Source organism: Zosterops lateralis (assembly GCF_965231275.1).
Source record: "Zosterops lateralis genome assembly, chromosome: 2".
Lineage (NCBI taxonomy): Eukaryota > Metazoa > Chordata > Aves > Passeriformes > Zosteropidae > Zosterops > Zosterops lateralis.
Window position 1 is genome coordinate 25,356,059 of NC_139763.1, and position 20,043 is coordinate 25,376,101.

The following is a 20,043-nucleotide window of genomic DNA, read 5'->3' on the forward strand; positions in this document are numbered from 1 at the left end:
TTGTTTTGGTTTTTTCTAGGGAGATCCTGGGGATTCTGGGCTCATTGGTTTTCCAGTAAGTAGTGTTACAGTGGATGTGATAAAGTGTCAACTGTAACTAATATCAGAGCATTTATTGATGGTTGATGTTTTTTTTATTTAAAGGGACCTCCAGGTACACTGGGTATTCAAGGACCTATTGGTCCAAGAGGACAGCGAGGAAGACCAGTAAGTATATTTAAATTATATTCTCTAGAAAATTAACCAAACAGAAGAATTATCTCAGCAAGTTCCATTATGTTGGATTATAATCTAGGTTAGAAATAGCAAGAAAGTGTCAATGGGCATAAAACTTTTTAAAAAGCACTGTGAGACACTGAGGGATGAATATTGCAGAAAGAGGTATAGTGTTTTTTGCCCTGTGCTATCGGAGGCTTTTGATTCATACTGTATTTTTTTAACCTCCTTGGAACATCTCCCTACACCGAGTTATCAGAAATACAGTGATTTGAATATGTTATCTTTTCTGCTCCTAAAGGATATGTATTTTAGGGTATATACTTCCCACAGGAGACTGAATGGTATTTAGAATTCATATTATTTTCAAACTATTTTTCAGTGATTTTTTTCCAAAATCATCGTTTACAGCATTGATGTTGACAGCTGTTGCAGCATAGTTCTTTGAGAAGATTGTGTTCTCTCCAGATACAATTTCTACATCTCTTATTTCCATGGTTAATAGTTTTATGGGTGAAATCTATTTCAATAGATTTAATTTTCTTTAAGTTTGTATAATTTACTTATTTCGTTGTTTTGTCAAAATTTACTTTGAACCTACTTTACATACCTCATCTGAGGGGAACAAATTAATTCAGGGCTTCTCGCACAGCCTCCCCAGCTGTTTTCAGGGACACTGCCCCTCCACCCAACCCAACCCCCCCCCCCCCAAAAAAAAACCAAAAAAAACGAATCAAACAAAAACAAAAATAAAAACAAACAAACACCCACCAACAACACACACACAAACAAACAAAACAAAACCCTAAATCCACAGCATGTTAAGCCTTTCAATGTCAATTTTCTGCACTGGCCTGTTATATCATCTGGAGTAAACTGCACTTTTTCTGTCTCACTGGTCCTTCTGAAGGGAAATTAGTGCTTTACTTACTTTTTCTTCAGAGCAGACCCACAGAAGTTCATGAGCTTCACACAGGAGCCCAGCCTGCAGTGACTCATGTTCCCAGTGCTCCTTCTGGGACATTAGGAGTGCTATGAACCATGCATTTTCAGTGCTCCTGTCTTGGGGATGCCTCACAACTCCATCTCTCTGGTTACTGTATTGGCAACATCTCTTTTGAGGAAAATACCTCCAGCTTTGTTTACTGCCTCTAAAGCTGTGACTCACCTGTGCGAGACCCAGGAGGACTTCACAGGTCTGAGTTTGCATCACTGCTCCTCTCTAAGTGCTGGGGGGTGCAGGAAGGCAGGCATGGCTCCCCAGATCCCTGCAGGCTCTCCGTGTTATGGGATACCTTGTGCAGTGCCTCTGCCAAGTGGATTAGGCAGTAGCTCACAGATTACTCAAGTAACCAAAAGTGGTTCAAAAGCAGAGTTTTTTCAGAACAAGTCTAGTGTTTGTGCATGCAAAGGTATGTGGCAAGGCAGAGGTGCCTAAAAAGTTCAGGTCTCACCTGAATGTTATTATCTTTTCCTTGCGGGTTAGGCTTGATTTTGCATTATGCAGCTAACATCCCCTTCAGGGCTCAGTAGGTGGACAGTTCCATCTGCAACTTTCTTTCCTTTATATGTCACTCATTCACTCTGAGCTGAACAGTTTATGCTTCTTATTCACCCCAGCTTTCCCTCATATGACAGAGCTTTTCATGTGTAGAGCCCTTTGGAGCCTGTTAACTACCACAGCTGACTGAAGCAAGGGAGGTTGTCTCTTCAATTAATGGCTTTCCACCTCTTGTAAGCCTTTGGCAGATATATTTCCTGTTTTAGTTTAATTTCCCACCTTCTTCCTTTGTTTTCATTCTGTACAATCCCAAATTGGTAATCTGAGATGCCCGTGGTAGTTCAGCCCCCTTACAGACCAATACAGTACCAAAACTGCAGCCCAGTGAAGCACATAAAGATGTGCTTAACTTTAGGTATGAGCTTAAAATGTTGCTTAGTCAGGATCCAAAACCACAAATTCTTATTACTTGAAAAATGGGTTTTCAGTAGATCTAGGCTGGGTTGCTCTCACTCTATTCATACCATGTGACTTAGGAAGGTATTTTTCAGAACAGTAAGTACAGCTAATATAGTAACAGTAGCACATGCGATGCTGGGGAATACACTACCTACTAAATAAATACTTAAAGATGGAGTAACTAACTTCCTGCATGCATTGATTAGAAAGCAACAAGTAACTTGCTCTCCCCTCTTGTGCTTCCCCAGGGACCACCAGGACCCCCAGGGCTCCCAGGACCGCAAGTAAGTCCTTGTGTCAGAGTTGTTAATGTTGATTTTGTGTTGATGAGGTTTATCCAAGACTTACTTGAAGGCAGTAAAAGAAAGTACCATGGGTTGCACAAAAGACTGTGTAGCACAAGACGTTCTGTGTTGGCTGCATACCATGGGAAGTTAATCTTACACTGGGATCACCTACCCTGAAAAGATTAGGCCAGTTCTAGAGCCAGATATAATTTGCTACTGTAGTCACAGTAGCTTCCCATGAACAGAGAATCCTTGCAGACTTCACAATATTCAGTTTTATCTCCATGGAAAAAATATATGAGTTCATTGTTCTAGCTTATTTAGGTGCTTTTATTTAGCATTTGAGGTTATTAAACATCTTGCAGAAGAAATGCTTGCTCTTTTCATGACATTATTCAGTGGATGACTCAAAGAAGAACTGGCAGCAGGAAATTTTAAATAGAGTTGTCTTTCTAAAAGTTTTGGTCTGTGAAATTACCTCTAAATTGATAAAAATACTTCAAGGTAAACCTAGACTATTATTTGATTGCAGTTCTTCGGTGGTGTCATACAGACTTGTAAGCCTGAAAAGCCTGTTTAAATTTGAATTTTAGATTAGATTAGAGTTGTACACTTGGTAAACATTGATTTATTGTTTTTGCAGGGCAACAGGGGCCTTGGCTTCTATGGAGAAAAAGGTGAACAGGTAAAGGAAAACTAATGAATTAATATCATTACTAAAGGGCAGGTGGATGTTATCTGCTATTTATAAATGAACATATTTTAAATACTCTTTTCATTTGCAATTGTATAATTACAAGAGAAAAATGAAGTATAGGTCTGAAAGTAATTATAATCTCTATAAGGAACATCATAGCTGAACTAACCCCTGCATGTCCATGTCTCTCTGTGCTCTCAGTTACACTGACAGAGAGGTAACAGTTGGGAAATTTATAAAGGCAGGCCACTTTAGGTAATGCAGTAATCTTTGCTGTTGTTCTGGAAACACACAAGGCAAGAGCAAGTATTGCTATATGTTAACCCAGCACAAAATTAATTTATCTTGCCAAAAATTTATTTGGTATGGTTGTATATATTTTAGAACCATACTCCCAGCAGGGGCAAGTCTCTGCTGCTCCTTTAATTGCAGTGTCCTAGAGCCTCTGCTGATCAACAGCTTGACCAGGTGTTAGAGCTGTTAGTAAATGTTCCTTCATGTTTTTCCTGCAGGGCCCCCCAGGTCCTCCAGGTCCACCTGGGCTTCCTACAGGAGAACTGATGGGTGTCCCCTCTGACAAACACAAGGTAACTAGGAGGGTATTTTTCTGAAATAAACAAGGACTAAGAGCTCTGCACTACCAAAACTAAAATATTGTACAAACATGCTTTAACATACAGATCTTAAAAGACTTTAATGTATCAAAAGAGAAATCTGCTACTTTCACAAACTTGGATCATAAAATATTTATTGGAACTATGGTGGCTAAAGTAATTCAGAAAGTATTTCTCAAGTTTAAAGGTGCCTTTGGTAAACCTGTTCTTTTTATTTAAGCATGCAACTACTGGTCATCACTCATGTCTCATTTTACAAACAAAAGTGCCTGCTGAGAAACCATTGCTGTGTTTGCTTTGATAACTTATCTATGTGATGCAGATATTTATATACTTAGAGTTAAGGCTTATTCATGTGTATTGGAGAAATCCTCACATGCAAGATGCAGTTTACTCTCATCTGCTGCTTCTTGCTGGGAGCAGAGGCAGTCATACCCTGCATGTGTAAATTCTGTATCAGACATCCTCCAGACGAGTTATTTTTCGTTTCATATTTGAAGTTTATGTGGCTCATATGATTTCTGCAGTAAGATGAGTAAATTGCTATGGTACTGGAAGATCTAAAAGCACCTTTAATACTCAGCAGTCTGCCCTAAATAACATACATACTGAGATTTTCATGACTAAGCACAGATGCCTACATGTGAGCTACTTACCTGGAGAGCTGCTATATTCAATGGAGATGTCATCAGTAATAGAGGGTGGAATTTAGCCTATGATTTGTCTTACCCTAGCAGGAGCTCTTGATCAAATAATTAATTCTTAGATAATCAGTTGGTAAAAATGGGAGAGTGTGCATTTATTCATAGGCATTACTTAGGCACTCACCTCCCAGACATCTCATGAACAAGCCTGGAAAGAGCTGGGCATTCACATTCCTAGAGACCTTATCAGAAAAATTATCAAATATTTCTTTAAAAAGCAACTTCAAAAACTTCTTATGAAAACAATCATTTCATACAAGAAGTGTATGAATAAAGAACAGTGCAAGAGTAGTGTTTTTGCTCTTGATCAGTCATTTTGTGTTGTAGAAAAGTTATTGAAATGTAAATGGTAATGCCAAAACTATCTGAATGGTTTCTCTTTATTGTTAGGGTGAAAGAGGAGACCCTGGACCAAGAGGGGATACTGGAATTCCAGTAAGTCATGTGGAGAAGAACAAAATCAAATAATGATATTGGAGTTAATACTTGTGCACTCTTCACTGATGTGATCCAGTATAGATAATGGAGCAATATAGATGTGTTATAAGCAGAGACACCAGTGCTAATGCTTCAGAAAAACTGAACAACTTGATATGTAATAACTCCACAGCACAATCAGTTGTTCTCTTACTGGATTACTGAAATAAGTCTTTCTCTCACATATTTTTCATTTTACAATTAATTATTAGTAAATGTCTTTTACTTATTCTTATGATCTGCGTTTTAAGATTTCACTATATTTCATTAAATAAGAATATATGGAATATTTTTTAATTCTTTTTAGCCTACTGTCCAACACATACAGACTATTTGTCTCATGGCTTTTTAGATCTGTTGAGTAAGTGGGCAGTAATCCTGTACGTTGCTGTGTTGTGTAGAGCTGTCAACTCAGCTTGACTGAACATGGTTTAGTTATAACTCACAGACAACCTCTAGACTGACTAAATAGCTTTGCCATTGAGTGGTTCCTTTTGACTTCCCAGAGGGGTTTAAAACACAGTCTTTACCAAGCAGGGATGCCTCACTGAGCATTTTGCAGAGCTTTATTTTGTCAGATGTCTGGTCAGCAGCTCCACAAGGTTATGGGAGAAGGTCGCATTGTGAGCCCTGATACCCTCCATGTGTGGTTGCTAGCCAGTTCTTCAGCTGCTGGTCATATTTTACACATGTAGGATTTCTTTTACTCGTTAGGAAAAAGCTGTAGATTATATGCTGATGTAGCAAAAGGGGATATGTGTTTCTCCCCTTCTTTTGTTTTGTATAGTAGGGTGGATAGCAGCATGCCTGTGTTTGCCAAATAGCTCTCTGAAGCTACAGTTTGGGCATAAGCTGTGTTGTTTAGCTGGTTATATAGCTAAATAATTACTTTGGCTCTTCTTCAGCTGCAGACACAGAAGAAATAAAGGAGCTGATAGGAGGGAGACACTGTCCTCTCTCTAATGGCCTGCTCCTGCTATTGTAAGGAAGCAAGCATGTTACACTTAATTTTAAGGACAACAGTTCTTTCACATGCAGCTATTATTAGATTATCCTTGTGTTACAATGATGCTTTCTTCCTGTTTAGCTTCCATAAAACAGTGTTGCAATTTTTTTGCACATAATGAAGAAATATGTTGAACTGATGTGCAATCTTTCCTAGGGTGTACTTCTCTTTCCTCTTGAAAAAGGTGAAGAAGGGGTAATGGGCTACCCAGGAGAAAGGGTGAGTCATTAAAGGTAGAATTCACTCAGCTGAATGTGTGGATCTGAGATGAGAGTTTGCCTTTTGGAACAAAACACTGATGAACAGATCACAGAAATGATAGTTCTTCACATCAGTAGGTTTGGCCAGCTCAGAACTGCCTGAAGCAGGAAAGCAAAAAGGCCATTTTGAAATGGTGGTGGGAGGAGGCCCCCACGGGATTCACACGTGTCCCAAAGAATGGCAAGGTGTGCCTGTGCCATCACTGGGAAGCCTTGTGCATCCCTCACCTGAAGCTGTGCTCACTAACCACAGCTGCTGTCATTGTGCTCAGCACAGACTATTCCTATCTGAGCTCTCTGCAGACCATGGTTAAAACATGTCTGACATGAGAAACATGAGTCTGACTCCACTTATGGAGTCAAACAAAAGTTAATCCAAGTGCTTCCATGTAGCATTTATGACTGCTTGTTTTTGGGGCAGTGTTTCTGAAGGGCTTAAATACAGTGAGAATAGTGCTGAAAATACATTTTTAAAAAAATCTCAGTCATCTTTAAAATCTTTATGGCAAATTTACAATGTATTGATTAGAGATAAATAAAATACCAGATTAGATTTCAGACTTGTACTGTTTGCCCCATACAAAAAATCTAATTGAAAACATATCTGAAGTGTGACTGTTACAGTTTCAAGCTGTTAGATTTATTTTAGCTAAGAAATAATAATGGTTCTTTTTCATGAGGATGTTGGAATGTCATTTTATTTTGTTGTACCTTCATAGGGACTGCCTGGCGTCACTGGTGTTCCAGGACTCAGTGGAGAAAGAGTGAGTATTTCATACAAGACTGTTGTTTCTAACACATAAGTAGACAATCTGTCCGAAAAGTAAACTGTAAAGGACAAATTCTGCCTGCAATTATACTAGCTGTAGTCTAACAAATATCATCTGGGTTTATCCATCATTCTAATTTTGAGTCAGTTATTTTTCTCATCAGTGAGAAAAAAAATTACCCAATGATTAAAGTCCAGTTTTTCTTAATCCATGAGCATCTTTTGAGAGCACTACAGGGAAGTGTCACTTTCATTGTCCTAATTACTGTGATTATGGTTTCTGTAATTTTCTTGCTACAAGAAGAAACTTTTTTGAATAGCTTTCTGTGGTTGAGATGTACAATTATCTTGGATATCACAAAGGGAGAAGAGATGGAAACTGATAAATATACCAGTTAAATCTCTGTCCCCATGGAAACACACCCAAACATTTAAAATAGCATTCTGTCAGACAGAGACTTTCTGTTTGGTCTCAGAAAAAGGCTTCTTCAGTCAGCATTAGAAATCACTTCCATGAGGTAAATAGCTGTGAGATGCACGATTTTTCCATGCTTTGCCATCTTTAGTTGTTTAAAGATTTGTCCTGCCACCAAGGCATAACAATAATAACATGAAACACATGGGACATGAAAGTACATGAAATCTGAAAAAGAACATTTGCGCAGCTCTTCAGTCCTGGTGGTGTGGAAGGGAATTGCTATTAGTAATACATACATGGAGAGGCTGATGCAAAACCCATTAAAGCCCACTGGTTGACCTTAACATGGGTTCATGCTCCAGACAGATGTGAGCAGTGGCTGAACCTTTTTGAGGATGAATCTTGGCTATAAATTTAGCAGAAGATACATTGGTTTGTATGGACTATCATTGTATAATGTGTATGTGAGAAGGGGACACCCTGCTCTATGTGCTATTCACAACCTCCTTTTTGTTGATTTTTGAGTGATTTTATTCTTAAGAAAGAAAGAAAGAAAGATGATTAAGTCCTGCTAGCACACAGATGAAGTTGCAGTTAAGTAGGAATCTGCTGGCTTTGCTTTTAGACCACCAGCTCCACCTAGTGTAAAGAGATTTTACATCTGATAATCAAGAGGCTCTTTTTCCATTGGTGTGACATACACTTGCCATTATGGAAAAGTCTCTGAAACATGTGATCAGGTTTGTGGCATCTTGTTGAGAGCTGTGGTACTTTTAGGGCTTCAAAACTACTTCAAGAGTGACCTACAGAGCTGGTTATTAACACTCAAGTTCTGGGTAAGAGTTGTACCCACTGCAAAACTTGAGAGATGCTGAGATTTTAAAAAGCTGACTAATAGTCTGATTATGAATGTGAATTATACAAAACTACTAGTTTCAGCAAAACTGTGTTAACTGACATCAGTTGTTGACCTAGCCACTGTTTTCTACTAAAAGCACACCTTTTTAACACCAGTCTCTTTCCAGAGTGTATATAAACATTTTCTGTAGAAAACAAAAGTTGTCAAAGAGCTGAGTAAAGCATACAGAAGAAATGGTGTCTGAAATCTGGCTGCTTCTGAGTCCTTCTCATTCAGGCCTTCTTCAGCCAAAGAGTCTCCAGCCACCTGGAAAAGAGCAAAAAGGACCTGTGTGCTTCAGTGCTATTTCACTACTCACTGATCCATTCCAGTGAAAATATGTCTACTTGTAATGATTCTGACTTGTTTAGTTCTCTTGAAGCAGGCTGGTGTGGTCTGGCTGCCTGACCCTTGTGTCTCAGGGTCAACTGGCATGGAGGGGATCCCCTTTTCTCTTCCTGCACCCTGCAGCATCCGTGGAATGGTGTGAGTGTAGGTGCTCCTTCCATCTGCACCACTGCCAGGGGTGTCAGAGCCTGCAGCACAGCAGGTCCCTCTGGCCTTTGGCAAGAGTTAGGTGTGGTCCAAGTGGTGGAACATGAAAACACAAGGAACTTTATTGGTGTTAGAGGAATTGCTACAGACAAAATAATTCTAGTCTCTCTCTGATAAAGGAAAAGTCAATACTTTTTATGTGTATTTCAGGGTTTTCCAGGATTTGATGGTCCACCTGGTAGCCATGGTCCCAGAGGAAGCAAGGTACTGCTTTACTTTCATTTGCTAGAAGCAATAAGCCAGATGTCATTTTGCCTTCTTTCCTTTTCTGTTGCCATGTAGTAGCAATTGTGTCTGTTGCCATTGTAGAACAGGTTATGTGGTTTGTTAATTTGATATCTTTGAGGTTTCTTAAATGTCCTATCTGTGCCTTTGGGAGTTTGGGGGTTTGAGTTTCATGGGCATACCTTTCAATTTTAAAAGAAATTCTCTATAATAATATGCTTGGGTGTGATACTTCAACTTCTGTTGACAGGGGGAGCCTGGTGAGATGGGTGCTCCAGGGCCAGATTCCTATTTTCCTTCTCGCATCCCAAGGAAAGGTACATCTTCTTTGCTTCGATTGTTTATCTTAGCTGTTTTACTACCTTCTGCATAGATCAAAAGCATGACATTCTGAAAATTCAACTCCTAAAAAATGTGTTTGCTAAAGTTCCAGAACTTGTAATTGCCTTCCAAGAGAGTGCCCTAATCACCTTTTTGCAGGCAGGTGGTTTCTTTGTCTCCCCCACTGAAGCTGGATTGCTATACAAAAAGCTTCCATGCATGCCTGTATCCACAGAGAAGAAAAAGCAAAAAAGCATGTGACTTTGTTGTCCAGTGAAAGGAAGAATGGGAGTCTGTCTTCTGTGTCCTGTTTCAGACTTTGGATAAAGCACAGTAGTGGCAGCACAGCAGAGAGCATTCTTATCATCTAATGGAAAGACAGACAGACAGACAGACAGAAAGAAAGAAAGAAAGAAAGAAAGAAAGAAAGAAAGAAAGAAAGAAAGAAAGAACAAAAGAAACTCACACATTTAAAAAGCCCTGAGGAATATGAGTATTTTTTTCCTTTTTTAAATTGACAAATTTCCATTGCAATCATTTCACTAAGCTTGTAGCACAGTGTCAGCTGTTTTGCAGAGCTGTGGTGGCTCTGCATGGCTAGACTAGAAACACATAAAAGGTGATAGCAGTTTGCCAAGGCCAAAACTATTCAAGGGAAGGTGCCAGCAAAGAAGCAAAAGTGATCACATGCCATTGCCTTGGCCTTTGTCCTCATACCACAGAGTTTACTAGTCTTGTTGAAAGCCAGAGAGACTAGCATTGAATGGTTCCCTTCCTTCCAGAGAAAGGGGACAAGAGGCCCAAAACATTAGTAAAATCACCCTGAATACCCTGCCAACCATTTAGAAGCAGGAGGGATTATATATAGAGAGAAGGAAGTAGGCAAGGGGCTGAACACACCTCATGTCCTCTACTATCACTGATCTTTGACAAGAGCACGATACTTTCTGCAGGCAATAGCTGGGCCCAGGCAGATGCTTTTGGTAGTGGGAAGCAAAGGAAAGCTCACATATCACACATCTGTTACAGTAGAAACTTCCTGTAGGAAAAAGAGAGGCTCTCCTCAGAGAGCTGCTCTTCTGGGCTTCCCAGAATGTAGCTCTAGCTGTATTTTAGTAAAAGATGAAAGATGCTGCCTTCTTCCTGGGCTTAGTGGCTTCACACCATTCCTGTCTGTCCATTTCTAAGGCTACATTTTAGAAACTATTATAAACTCTACTACTCCAAAGCACTTGAAGATTCCAATATTTGGTTTTTTACAAAAAGCAGCATCACACTAACACGTTTTGTGGAATTGGGGATGTCTTTCAGGTGCAAGAGGTGATCCAGGCCTCCCAGGTGCTTCTGGACTGCCAGGAGACCCAGGAGAGGAGGGAGATCGTGGATTGCCTGGTCTTCCTGGATTTTCTGATGGTAATACCCCAACAATAAATGTTCTAACAGCTTAACTTTATAGGGAGTTTTGACTGATACAGGGTCACAATGGGGAAAATTTTTATGCTGATCATGTGATCATGCTGTGATACACAGTGCAGAGTAGTAGATAATAACTGGGCGGGCAAAGAATGAAAGAAGCATTTTCCTTTGGACCAATGGGACTCTTGCAAAATTACTGAAATAGAGATGATGACAGAGCCTTGTTTCTGTAACTGCTATTGATTTCCTCAAGTGAAAAGTGCAGTTACTATTTTTGCTCCATACTAAATATGTCCATTTTCCTGTGTATGTTAGATGTGGATGTATGAACTTTCTCTTCTGTTACATCACAGCTCTTTGGGCAGCTCTGTTAAGAAATTGTTTTGAACTTCTTCCCTGGTTTTGTTTCAGGGGATGGGGATAAGCCTGGCTTACCTGGAGAAATGGGACCAAAAGGTGAAAAGGGTGAAATAGGATCTCCTGCTTATTTTGCGGGACCCCCTGGGCTTCCGGGTAAGGATGGCTCGCCAGGACTTCGCGGTCCGCCTGGTCCCGTTGGAGCCCCTGGTAAGTGCATAAAAACGAGAGGTGATGAGAACTCACAGGAACATCTCTGATTATTTTAAAGACAGCAGGACAAAGTGAAACATTGACAGAATGAAATGAAATGAAATGAAATGAGATGAAATGAAATGAGATGAAATGAAATGAAATGAAATGAAATGAAATGGAAATGAAATGAGAGGTGAGGAGGACACGCAGAGAAGTCATGTACGCTCATCAGTGAAGAAAAGATTTGCATGATTTTTAGACAGGCCTGGCAACATTTGAAAGAATGGGGGAAAGGATGTGCAGGAGGTGATCTAGAGCAGGCTATTTGTGCTAATGCAGAGTAGGTTGGGCTGAGAGGAAGAATTCAGTGTTAGAGAGAGCAAAGAATGGCAAGGATTGTCTGCCATAGCAGATGGAAGTTATTGAGAATGAGTGTGAGAAGCTGTCAGAAGACAGAGAGAGGAGGAGAGAAGAGTGTACATCACAGCAGACTGGGTTAGACTGTAAGTGACATTAGGGGACACAAGAAAATGCATTGCAGCTCAAAGAAATAAGGAGGAAAGAGAAAAAGAGTAAATCTACAATAAATGAATTTATATTTTTATTTAATTATACTTCCAGGTCCTCTCTTTGGATTAAAAGGACGAGAGGGAGCACCGGGTAGATTCGGTATACAAGGTTTCCCTGGGCCAAGAGGACAAAAAGGACCTAAAGGTAGGTTATAACAGATAACTCAGTAGATGATCTGCTGTTACACATTATGTAAATCCCCAGTGTGTTCAGTCCAGGTTTATTGAACTGTGACATGCATGAGGGCTGATGAATTTGATCTGGGGCTAACATGACAAAAAAACTCTGTGTTGGATTCTTGTCAGAAAAAAAGGAAAATACTCAAATATTCTCAAGTCTATATATAAGATAGATACAGCTGTGTGTCTGTTTGTTATTGATAGAGCTTGCTTTCTTTCTTTCCATTCCAATCTTTTCCTTAGGTGAAGAAGGCGATTGCACTACATGCCTTTTGGGTGAGGAACTTAGAAGGGGCTCTACTGGCCCCCGTGGCCCTCCTGGCTTTCCAGGAACCCCTGGCCAGCCTGGACAGAAAGGAGAACCTGGTGATCAAGGACCACATGGTCTTCCTGGCTACCCTGGAGCAAAAGTGAGATAGCTGTTTCTTTATTGCTTAGTTTTATATGCCTACTATGAAAAAAAATCTAAAACCTCAAGCTATTCTCCATGGAAAAATTATGAAAAGTATGATCTTTTCTTCTCTTTTCTTCTTTCTTTCTTTCTTTCTTTCTTTCTTTCTTTCTTTCTTTCTTTCTTTCTTTCTTTCTTTCTTTCTTTCTTTCTTTCTTTCTTTCTTTCTTTCTTTCTTTCTTTCTTCCTTCCTTCCTTCCTTCCTTCCTTCCTTCCTTCCTTCCTTCCTTCCTTCCTTCCTTCCTTCCTTCCTTCCTTCCTTCCTCCCTTCCTCCCTTCCTCCCTTCCTCCCTTCCTCCCTTCCTCCCTTCCTCCCTTCCTCCCTTCCTCCCTTCCTTCCTCCCTTCCTCCCTTCCTCCCTTCCTCCCTTCCTCCCTTCCTCCCTTCCTTCCTTCCTTCCCACTTCAGCTTCAGTAGCTCTCAGGAGGTTATCTATAAAATATTAAAGGCCAAAGATTGCTGAGATGGAAGTTAAAATAGGAAATTTTGGGGAGAGTGAAAGATTTCTCCATAAACCCAAGTCCACCTTCTATCTGAAGAAAGCATAACCCTTTCAAGCTGTGTAGTACTGAATGTGATCTGACCATCTAGAAGGGAGACAACTCCAGTAGTAATCTGAGGTTGTTGCTTATAGGATGCATATGTTAAACTGATAAAATGTAAGGTTCTTGTTTACCCTATAGTCTTTTAAAAAAACACTATGCAGTAGCACTGAGGGAAGGGCTTTGCTTAAAACAGCTTGTTTATTAATGATACATAGAGGTGCTGTACTATGCAGTGTGCTAACTGCATCATGCCTCCCCACAGGCAGAACTGGCTTTAGTCAGTCACATCTCTTAAAATTTTAGAATAAATCTTTTGTAATGCTGACCCAAAAGGTGATGATGTTTATCAAAGAATTGTAGAATGCTTTGGGTTAGAAGGGACTGTAAAAATCACCCAGTTCCAAACCCCTGCCATGGGATGGAAAACCCTCCACTCAACCAGGTTTCTCAGAACCCCACCCAACCTGGTCTTGAACACTTCCAAGGATGGGGTATCCACAACTCTTCTGAGCCTATGTACCTGCTCCAGTGCCTCACCACCCTTATAGTAAAGAATTTCTTCTTAATATCTCACCTAAACCCACTCTCTTTCAGTTTAAAGCCATTCTTCTTTTTCTATCACTAAATACCATTGTAAAGTCTGAAGATGTCAGAACAAACATGTTTTCAGTTAGTACTTTAGGCTCTTCTGAACATCAAAAAAAAAAAAAAGCTCACTCACAACTATCCAAAATTTGGGATTTTTAAGAATTAAAATATAATAAACTTTGACTTTGTTATGGCTGTATTTTAAAAAGCAGAAAAGGTAGATTTTTTTTGCAATAATTCAAAATACTTTTATGAAAAGCTATACTTTTTGAAGTCTTGAAAAAAGTGAAAATCTATTTCAATTTAATGAAAATAAAGTTTTAGCCCAAGAAAAGGGATTTTTTTTCCTGTGGAAAAAGAGAAATTAGAAGCAGCTGTAAAATATTTTGAAAATACCTCTGTGCTAAATTGTATTATACATAACAACTAAATCTTGAGAATGAAAAAAACAACAATGTGAAGATCATGCTATCAGTGCAGTGTTAATGCAGTAATTCAACATTATTTCTTTTGAAAAAGAAAACAAACCTGAAAAATCTGAACAAAATCAATGTCCAAAAGAATTAACTTGAAACAACTTTACCATGGAGTACAGATTGGCTTCACTCACCTTTAAAATGCAGTTTTCAGATATGTCCCAGGTAAAGCAGAATGCTTATAATCAAAACTAATCTCACTCTTTTGACTAACGGAAGTGCAAACCTATATTGTTATGGTTACCTGCACCTGGGATACAGTTTTTACACATGCTTTTCACCCAGAATATCAATAAAATACAGTGGTGCCAAAGGCACACTTTTAAATTATGTTTGGCACAGGAGTATTTAAAAAATAAATTTATCAAGTACATCTCTTTCATTCAGTGTCTGCCCTGGAATTCAGTAAGAGGTGGCTGAGGAAAACCTGACAACCACAGCTTTTATTTTAGTGAGCATGATTGTAATTATTCAGAACTAAAGCTAACTGGCGTAGAACAGTCAGTAGTAAATGACTCTGTAACCTCTGGGCCTTGGCACCTACCATGGATATGGATTTGGTTCTGTGATGGCAAGGCTCTTGGCCAGCAGCTAGAAATTTCGCTTTCAGATGGCCTGTTCAGGAGGAGGTTCCAGCATCATGCCAAGGAATCAAGAATGCCAGAGACTAGTCTTTAGCTTCACCACAGTTTGTCTTTGCAAGAGAGAAAGTTTCCCTCCTTGGAGATTTTCAGTGCATGGTTAGGCAAGGCCCTGAGCAGCCTGCCCCATCCCCAAGTGCTGGGCCAGAGACCTCCAGCACTCCCTTCTAACCAAAACCTACCCACAGGTCTGTGATTTGATTAAGTGATTTGATCACTTAATCCCTCTTTGCCCAAGTTCTTGTCTGGTAAATTAAGGCCTCAGAATGGTGCTGTGAATCCCAATCCACTGCCAGCTGCAAGGTTGTTCTCCTTGGGAGTGGTGCACGGGAGGAATTGCACGTCAGTAGAACCCTAAGGTTTTTCCAAGGTGGCAAAGAGTTGCTTAGGGCATTTTCTTTAGTGGCTAACACTGAGTATTTCACCATGTTTGCTCCAGTGCAGTTTTGCAGCAGCAGTCACCTGCAGGACTCTAGCTCATGGAAAGCCACAGGGGTCCCAATCTGTCCTCATGCAGAATCTCCTCTACCATGCCGTCGAGACCTTGGTCCTAGTTAGAACATATTAATAAAGGTCCTGCACAAGAATGGGATTACTGAAGAGGAAATTGTTCACAGAAAGTAAAAGGAAAGCAGTAACTTTTAAGGAGGATTGTTTTTTAAGCAGGACAGTAGAAGTGCAAATCTTGATGCTTATTTCTTAAGCAGTTCTGGTTTGTTTGGATTTTTTTTTTAATGTGTGTAACACCAGGGATTTTCGGGTCCAGCTGGATTTCCTGGACGGAAAGGAGAAAAGGGAGACTCTTTACACATAACTACGAAAGGTAGAGTGAGAATTCTTATCACCTGTATTTTCCTATTATTTATAGTACTAATGAAAGATTGGTCTCACAATGGAAGTTCTTCTTTAGGCACCAAAGGAATCCGAGGAGATCCCGGGCTGCCTGGAATCAGAGGTGAAGATGGTTTCCCAGGCAGAGATGGATTAGATGGTTTACCAGGTCAGCCTGGCCTTCCGGTAAGCAACAAATACAACACATATACCACACCCAGTAACTACTGCACTTAATTCTCAGGGGTTACAATCACCAGCCTGTCCTTCTTTCACAGATAATGATGCAAAATTAGTCTGGATTTGCTGGTTATTGATAAATTAAGCATCAGGTTTACTCTCTGGGTTTTTAGAAAAATCTTTCACTTTTATTTTCATTTTACGTAAACAAGTGGTGACTCCTGTCACTGTAGGACACGAAGGAAAGACTCCAAATATTTCAGAAGGCAAAAAGCATAGAAAAAGAAGGCTTTATTTTCTAATTCTTGTTACCTTTTATAAGGTGTTCCAATATAGACTTAACATGATTGGTGAATAGGAACAACACCTCTCTAATCCCATTGGTTAACTAGAAAAACAGCAAAACACCACCTGGAAAAAGATTGTTTTGAGAAAGGATAGTTGTTTGCCAAGATTATTTTGAGAAGAAACTTTCTTGAGAAATTTTTCCTTGGGAAAAAAATTAGCAGCTGCTAGCAGGCTAAAAATCTTTCCGACTCAGAAATATCAGGCCCACAGACTCCTTTATTAGTGACTCCTTCTAGTATAGTCTGAGATTCTTTGTGACTGAACTTCAATAGCTTTGGTACAACTGTGTTGAAGAAAAGCAAAATTTACTGCAATTTTATGTCCTTAAAATATACATTATGTCATCATATTGCTTGATAGCAGCTCACCTAGCTAACTGTAGCTATCTAGAAATTAGACAAGTAGTCTTTGTTCATTTTCTAACTTCCTTCTGTAGACAAAATTAAATACTTTGCAAGAAGAATTCCTGTGGCCCATCATAAATGATATTTTGAACCACTGGGGTGCTCATATATCATATTTGAAGTAGGGCAAGAGCTATACTAGGCACTCTAGACCACAGTACTTTTCCTACTAGTGAAGACGGTACTTCATATTGCTTCTGAAGATAGAAAAGCATTCTCTAATGATGTTTGTAAAATGTTGATTCAGTAGTGTAGATTCACTAGGAGTGCAGACAGAGAAAAAAATCTTCTGGGTGCATTTTTATGTCAGCTTTTCTCAGAAGTAAATGCCACAATGGAACATCTCTAACAATGCATTTGGTCTCCCCAAACCCATTTACAGCTTTTCAGGAAGGACTAGTAGCCCCTTCACAACACTGATTCATATTGTCCAAATGCTTTTTTCATGGGCCAACATTTTTAGGGAAATGTTTCCTCAAGGAGCACTTCTCTCATGCCCTTACTGCCATGTGGTCTACATTAAAGTCAGGTTATTTCAAAAATACTTTATTTTCAATGCTGATTGAAAGAGCTGGGATGCAACACTTGAGAAATTACTGGCTATGAGACATTATTCATGAGAGTAGTTCAACTCTTTGGGTTGCATTTGTTTCTCAGCCAAGTCAGGAGTGACCACCTCTGTTCACTTCCCGCAGGGTGATGCTATCAGAGGTTTCCCTGGTGATCCTGGTTATCCAGGTGAATTAGGCCCAAAGGGCTTTCCAGGAGAAGCAGGCCTGCCAGGTGAAGGATTTCCTGGTCCAAAAGGGTTCCGGGGTCCTCCAGGTGATCAAGGACAAGCTGGAATCCCAGGATCTCCAGGTCTGCCTGGTCTGCCAGGAGAGCCTGGCCAACTAGGTAAGAGACACCACTCTGTCTTACATCAGAGCCATGGGAGATCAGCACTGAGTTGTGTGCAGCATTTATGTAGCACACTGTTAAAGAGGAACAGCTTGGTGGGGGTTATGTGGGGTAAAAGGAAATGCTGATATTGCCCAGAAATCTTAAAAAAGGACATACTTCAGAAGTCCCAGTAGTTTCATGTCAGGTATTGAAATAGCATGAATTTATGTGTTAGTGCCAGCAAGTAACATTTTTCAGCTTTCAAGCAGTTGGAGGCAATGGAGCAATGTCCTGCCATTGAAAATCCCACAGGTGGTTTTCTCTGATTTTTCCCATCCAACATAATCTTTTAATTGACCAGAGAAAATCATGTTTCCAGCCTTCAGAGCTCCTCCTAGCATTTCTGCAGCTTTTCAAGTCCCTTCCAAGAATAGCAATCTCAGGGCTACATTCAGAAGAGCTCAGGCTCAGAGTTTTATTCCTCCACTTTGAGAAGCCTGGCAAAATATTCAAGCTAAAGCAAGTACATGTCAACCTTACACAGTGCATAGGACAGCCTCCTAACTTGGACAGGATAGGTTTTAAGCCTGGATCTAATCAATGTGTGGATAGAGTGTTCAGTAGGTTGCAGCAAATAATGTGTGGTATGTGCACATAACACATAACAGAATACATTATCTGCTGGTTTTATAGGCATTTTGGTTAGAATTGAGAACATTTTTGTCTTTTTGCAATTTTTCTCTTTTAGATAATAACTGTGTTTTCTAATTCTTTGCTCACAGACTGTGGGCAGGTCACTGAAGACTTTCCTAGAGGAGATGGAACCGAGCCAATATGGTCAGGTACTGTACATACAAATGGCTAGAATATATTTTTAGTATTATGCTGATTTATGGGTTGATACTTTCTTTCTGATGACTGATTTGGATGCTCTTGGTTGTAAACTATTTGAACTTTAGGTCACAAATAACTATGCATATACTACTCATGCATATATGTAGCTCTAAATTAATCAAAATGAACCTTTTCTAAAATTATTGCACTTCCAGCTCTACAATTCAGAGATTCTTTATTTCATAACTCCTGAGTGTTTATTGTATAATTACTGTGCAGTCTATAAAAACAATACCAGAAATTAGGTGCCCAAGAAAATTTTAGCAGCTTTTTTTAAAGAAGAACTTTGACTGAAGATTTTCAGTGCAATGTGACATTTAAGAAAACAACCCTTAGATTTTTACAGAAATTGACTCGATTGCTTCCTGGGTATAAATCACCCATAAGGAAACAAAGCATTTCTCTTATTCTGAAACATACAGTCATCAATGAGGCTGGACTACCCTTCCCGTGCTGGTCCAACTGGACCTGCCACCACAGCCTCTGAAAAATAGGCAGAAGAGCAGCTCTTGGGGTGGAGATCTGCTGGAGTGCTCCCCTGAAAATGCCACCCATAGCCAATTTTTTTTTTTTCAATGAAGAATAAAATTTCATTTCAAATTAGGAGTTTGTTTGTTAATTTCCTTTACTTATTATAATAAAATTGTTTCAACTGCAGGCCCAGAGACATGGGCCTAGAGGCAGCACTAACTTGGTTTTTTGTTTGCAGGTGCAGGCTGTGTAAGGCCACCAAAGGGATCCCAAGGAAAGCCAGGAGTGCCAGGAGCCACAGGTAATGTTTAGCCTTTACCCTTACTGTGTTTCCCACATACACTAATTTGAAGGGTATCTTGCCATATTGATTATGACTGAGCCTTAGCAGACAGCAAGTTTTAGAAATTATTTTGGAACACAGCATTAACCTGACCCTGCTAAAGTGATCTAAGCAGTGTGCAGCCCGGGTGACTTCACCATTCCTGAGCCAAGCCTGCCTTCACTAATGAGTGTCAGCCATGAAACAGAAGGCATAAAGGACAGCTCGTTTACTATTCTCCACATGCAAGTAAGGGTATACAGAGTCTGCAGCTGAGTGGTGGAGTGTACTGAGGTCTCTCAGAGCTGACTGCATACCTCAAAGGGCAAATCCTGTCCTCTGAGAGCAGGATGATAAAAGGCTTTGATAAAAGGAGGACTGTGACAGATCCTTCTCACTGTTCCTCTCCAGTGATGTACAGGGTGCCTTCAGCAAGTGTGAGGCTGAAGTCTGTGATGGGGCTCAGTGTCGTGGGCCGGGCTGGCTGACACAACATGGCTCTTCTGTCTGTAGCCACCCACACCTGCCTTGCAGAGCTGGTCCCCCCTGGCCCAGAGGGGCCATCTGGTCATCCTGGGCTTCTCCAGCACTGAGGGTTCCCCACCTCCTTCCAAGAGGAAGAGGAGGTGAGGACAAAGCCTGAGGGACTGTGTGAGATGGAATTGAGACACATGAGCAAAGCGTGCTGAGTGGTCATAATTAATGACTGACCTTGAAGAGGGATTGTCTGACCAGCACCAATAGTTACTATAAACTTACAAACTCCCACCCTCAGCAATAAAACTGTTTTTCAATAAATCCTTCTCATCACCAGCTGTGAAGACACTGACAAAAATCGTAGCTGGGTCCTTCAGATTTTTGGAAATGTAAAGTTCTTGATGCATCT

At 40.1% G+C, this 20,043-nt stretch overlaps 1 protein-coding gene across 2 annotated transcripts in view; it reads left to right on the top strand.

The window, feature by feature from the left end:
- Positions 1 to 20,043, top strand: part of COL4A2 (collagen type IV alpha 2 chain) — a 142,611-nt gene that overhangs the window by 96,101 nt on the left and 26,467 nt on the right. For both annotated transcript variants that reach the window (XM_083855132.1, XM_083855131.1), the window contains exons 9-27: positions 20 to 55; positions 145 to 207; positions 2,425 to 2,460; positions 3,107 to 3,148; positions 3,673 to 3,747; positions 4,869 to 4,913; positions 6,118 to 6,180; positions 6,941 to 6,985; positions 9,012 to 9,065; positions 9,337 to 9,403; positions 10,719 to 10,820; positions 11,235 to 11,390; positions 11,997 to 12,089; positions 12,368 to 12,534; positions 15,576 to 15,648; positions 15,736 to 15,842; positions 17,284 to 17,485; positions 18,253 to 18,312; positions 19,074 to 19,136. In XM_083855132.1, the coding sequence (XP_083711258.1) occupies positions 20 to 55; positions 145 to 207; positions 2,425 to 2,460; positions 3,107 to 3,148; positions 3,673 to 3,747; positions 4,869 to 4,913; positions 6,118 to 6,180; positions 6,941 to 6,985; positions 9,012 to 9,065; positions 9,337 to 9,403; positions 10,719 to 10,820; positions 11,235 to 11,390; positions 11,997 to 12,089; positions 12,368 to 12,534; positions 15,576 to 15,648; positions 15,736 to 15,842; positions 17,284 to 17,485; positions 18,253 to 18,312; positions 19,074 to 19,136 (1,549 nt within the window). The remainder of the gene's footprint in view (positions 1 to 19; positions 56 to 144; positions 208 to 2,424; positions 2,461 to 3,106; positions 3,149 to 3,672; positions 3,748 to 4,868; positions 4,914 to 6,117; positions 6,181 to 6,940; positions 6,986 to 9,011; positions 9,066 to 9,336; positions 9,404 to 10,718; positions 10,821 to 11,234; positions 11,391 to 11,996; positions 12,090 to 12,367; positions 12,535 to 15,575; positions 15,649 to 15,735; positions 15,843 to 17,283; positions 17,486 to 18,252; positions 18,313 to 19,073; positions 19,137 to 20,043) is intronic.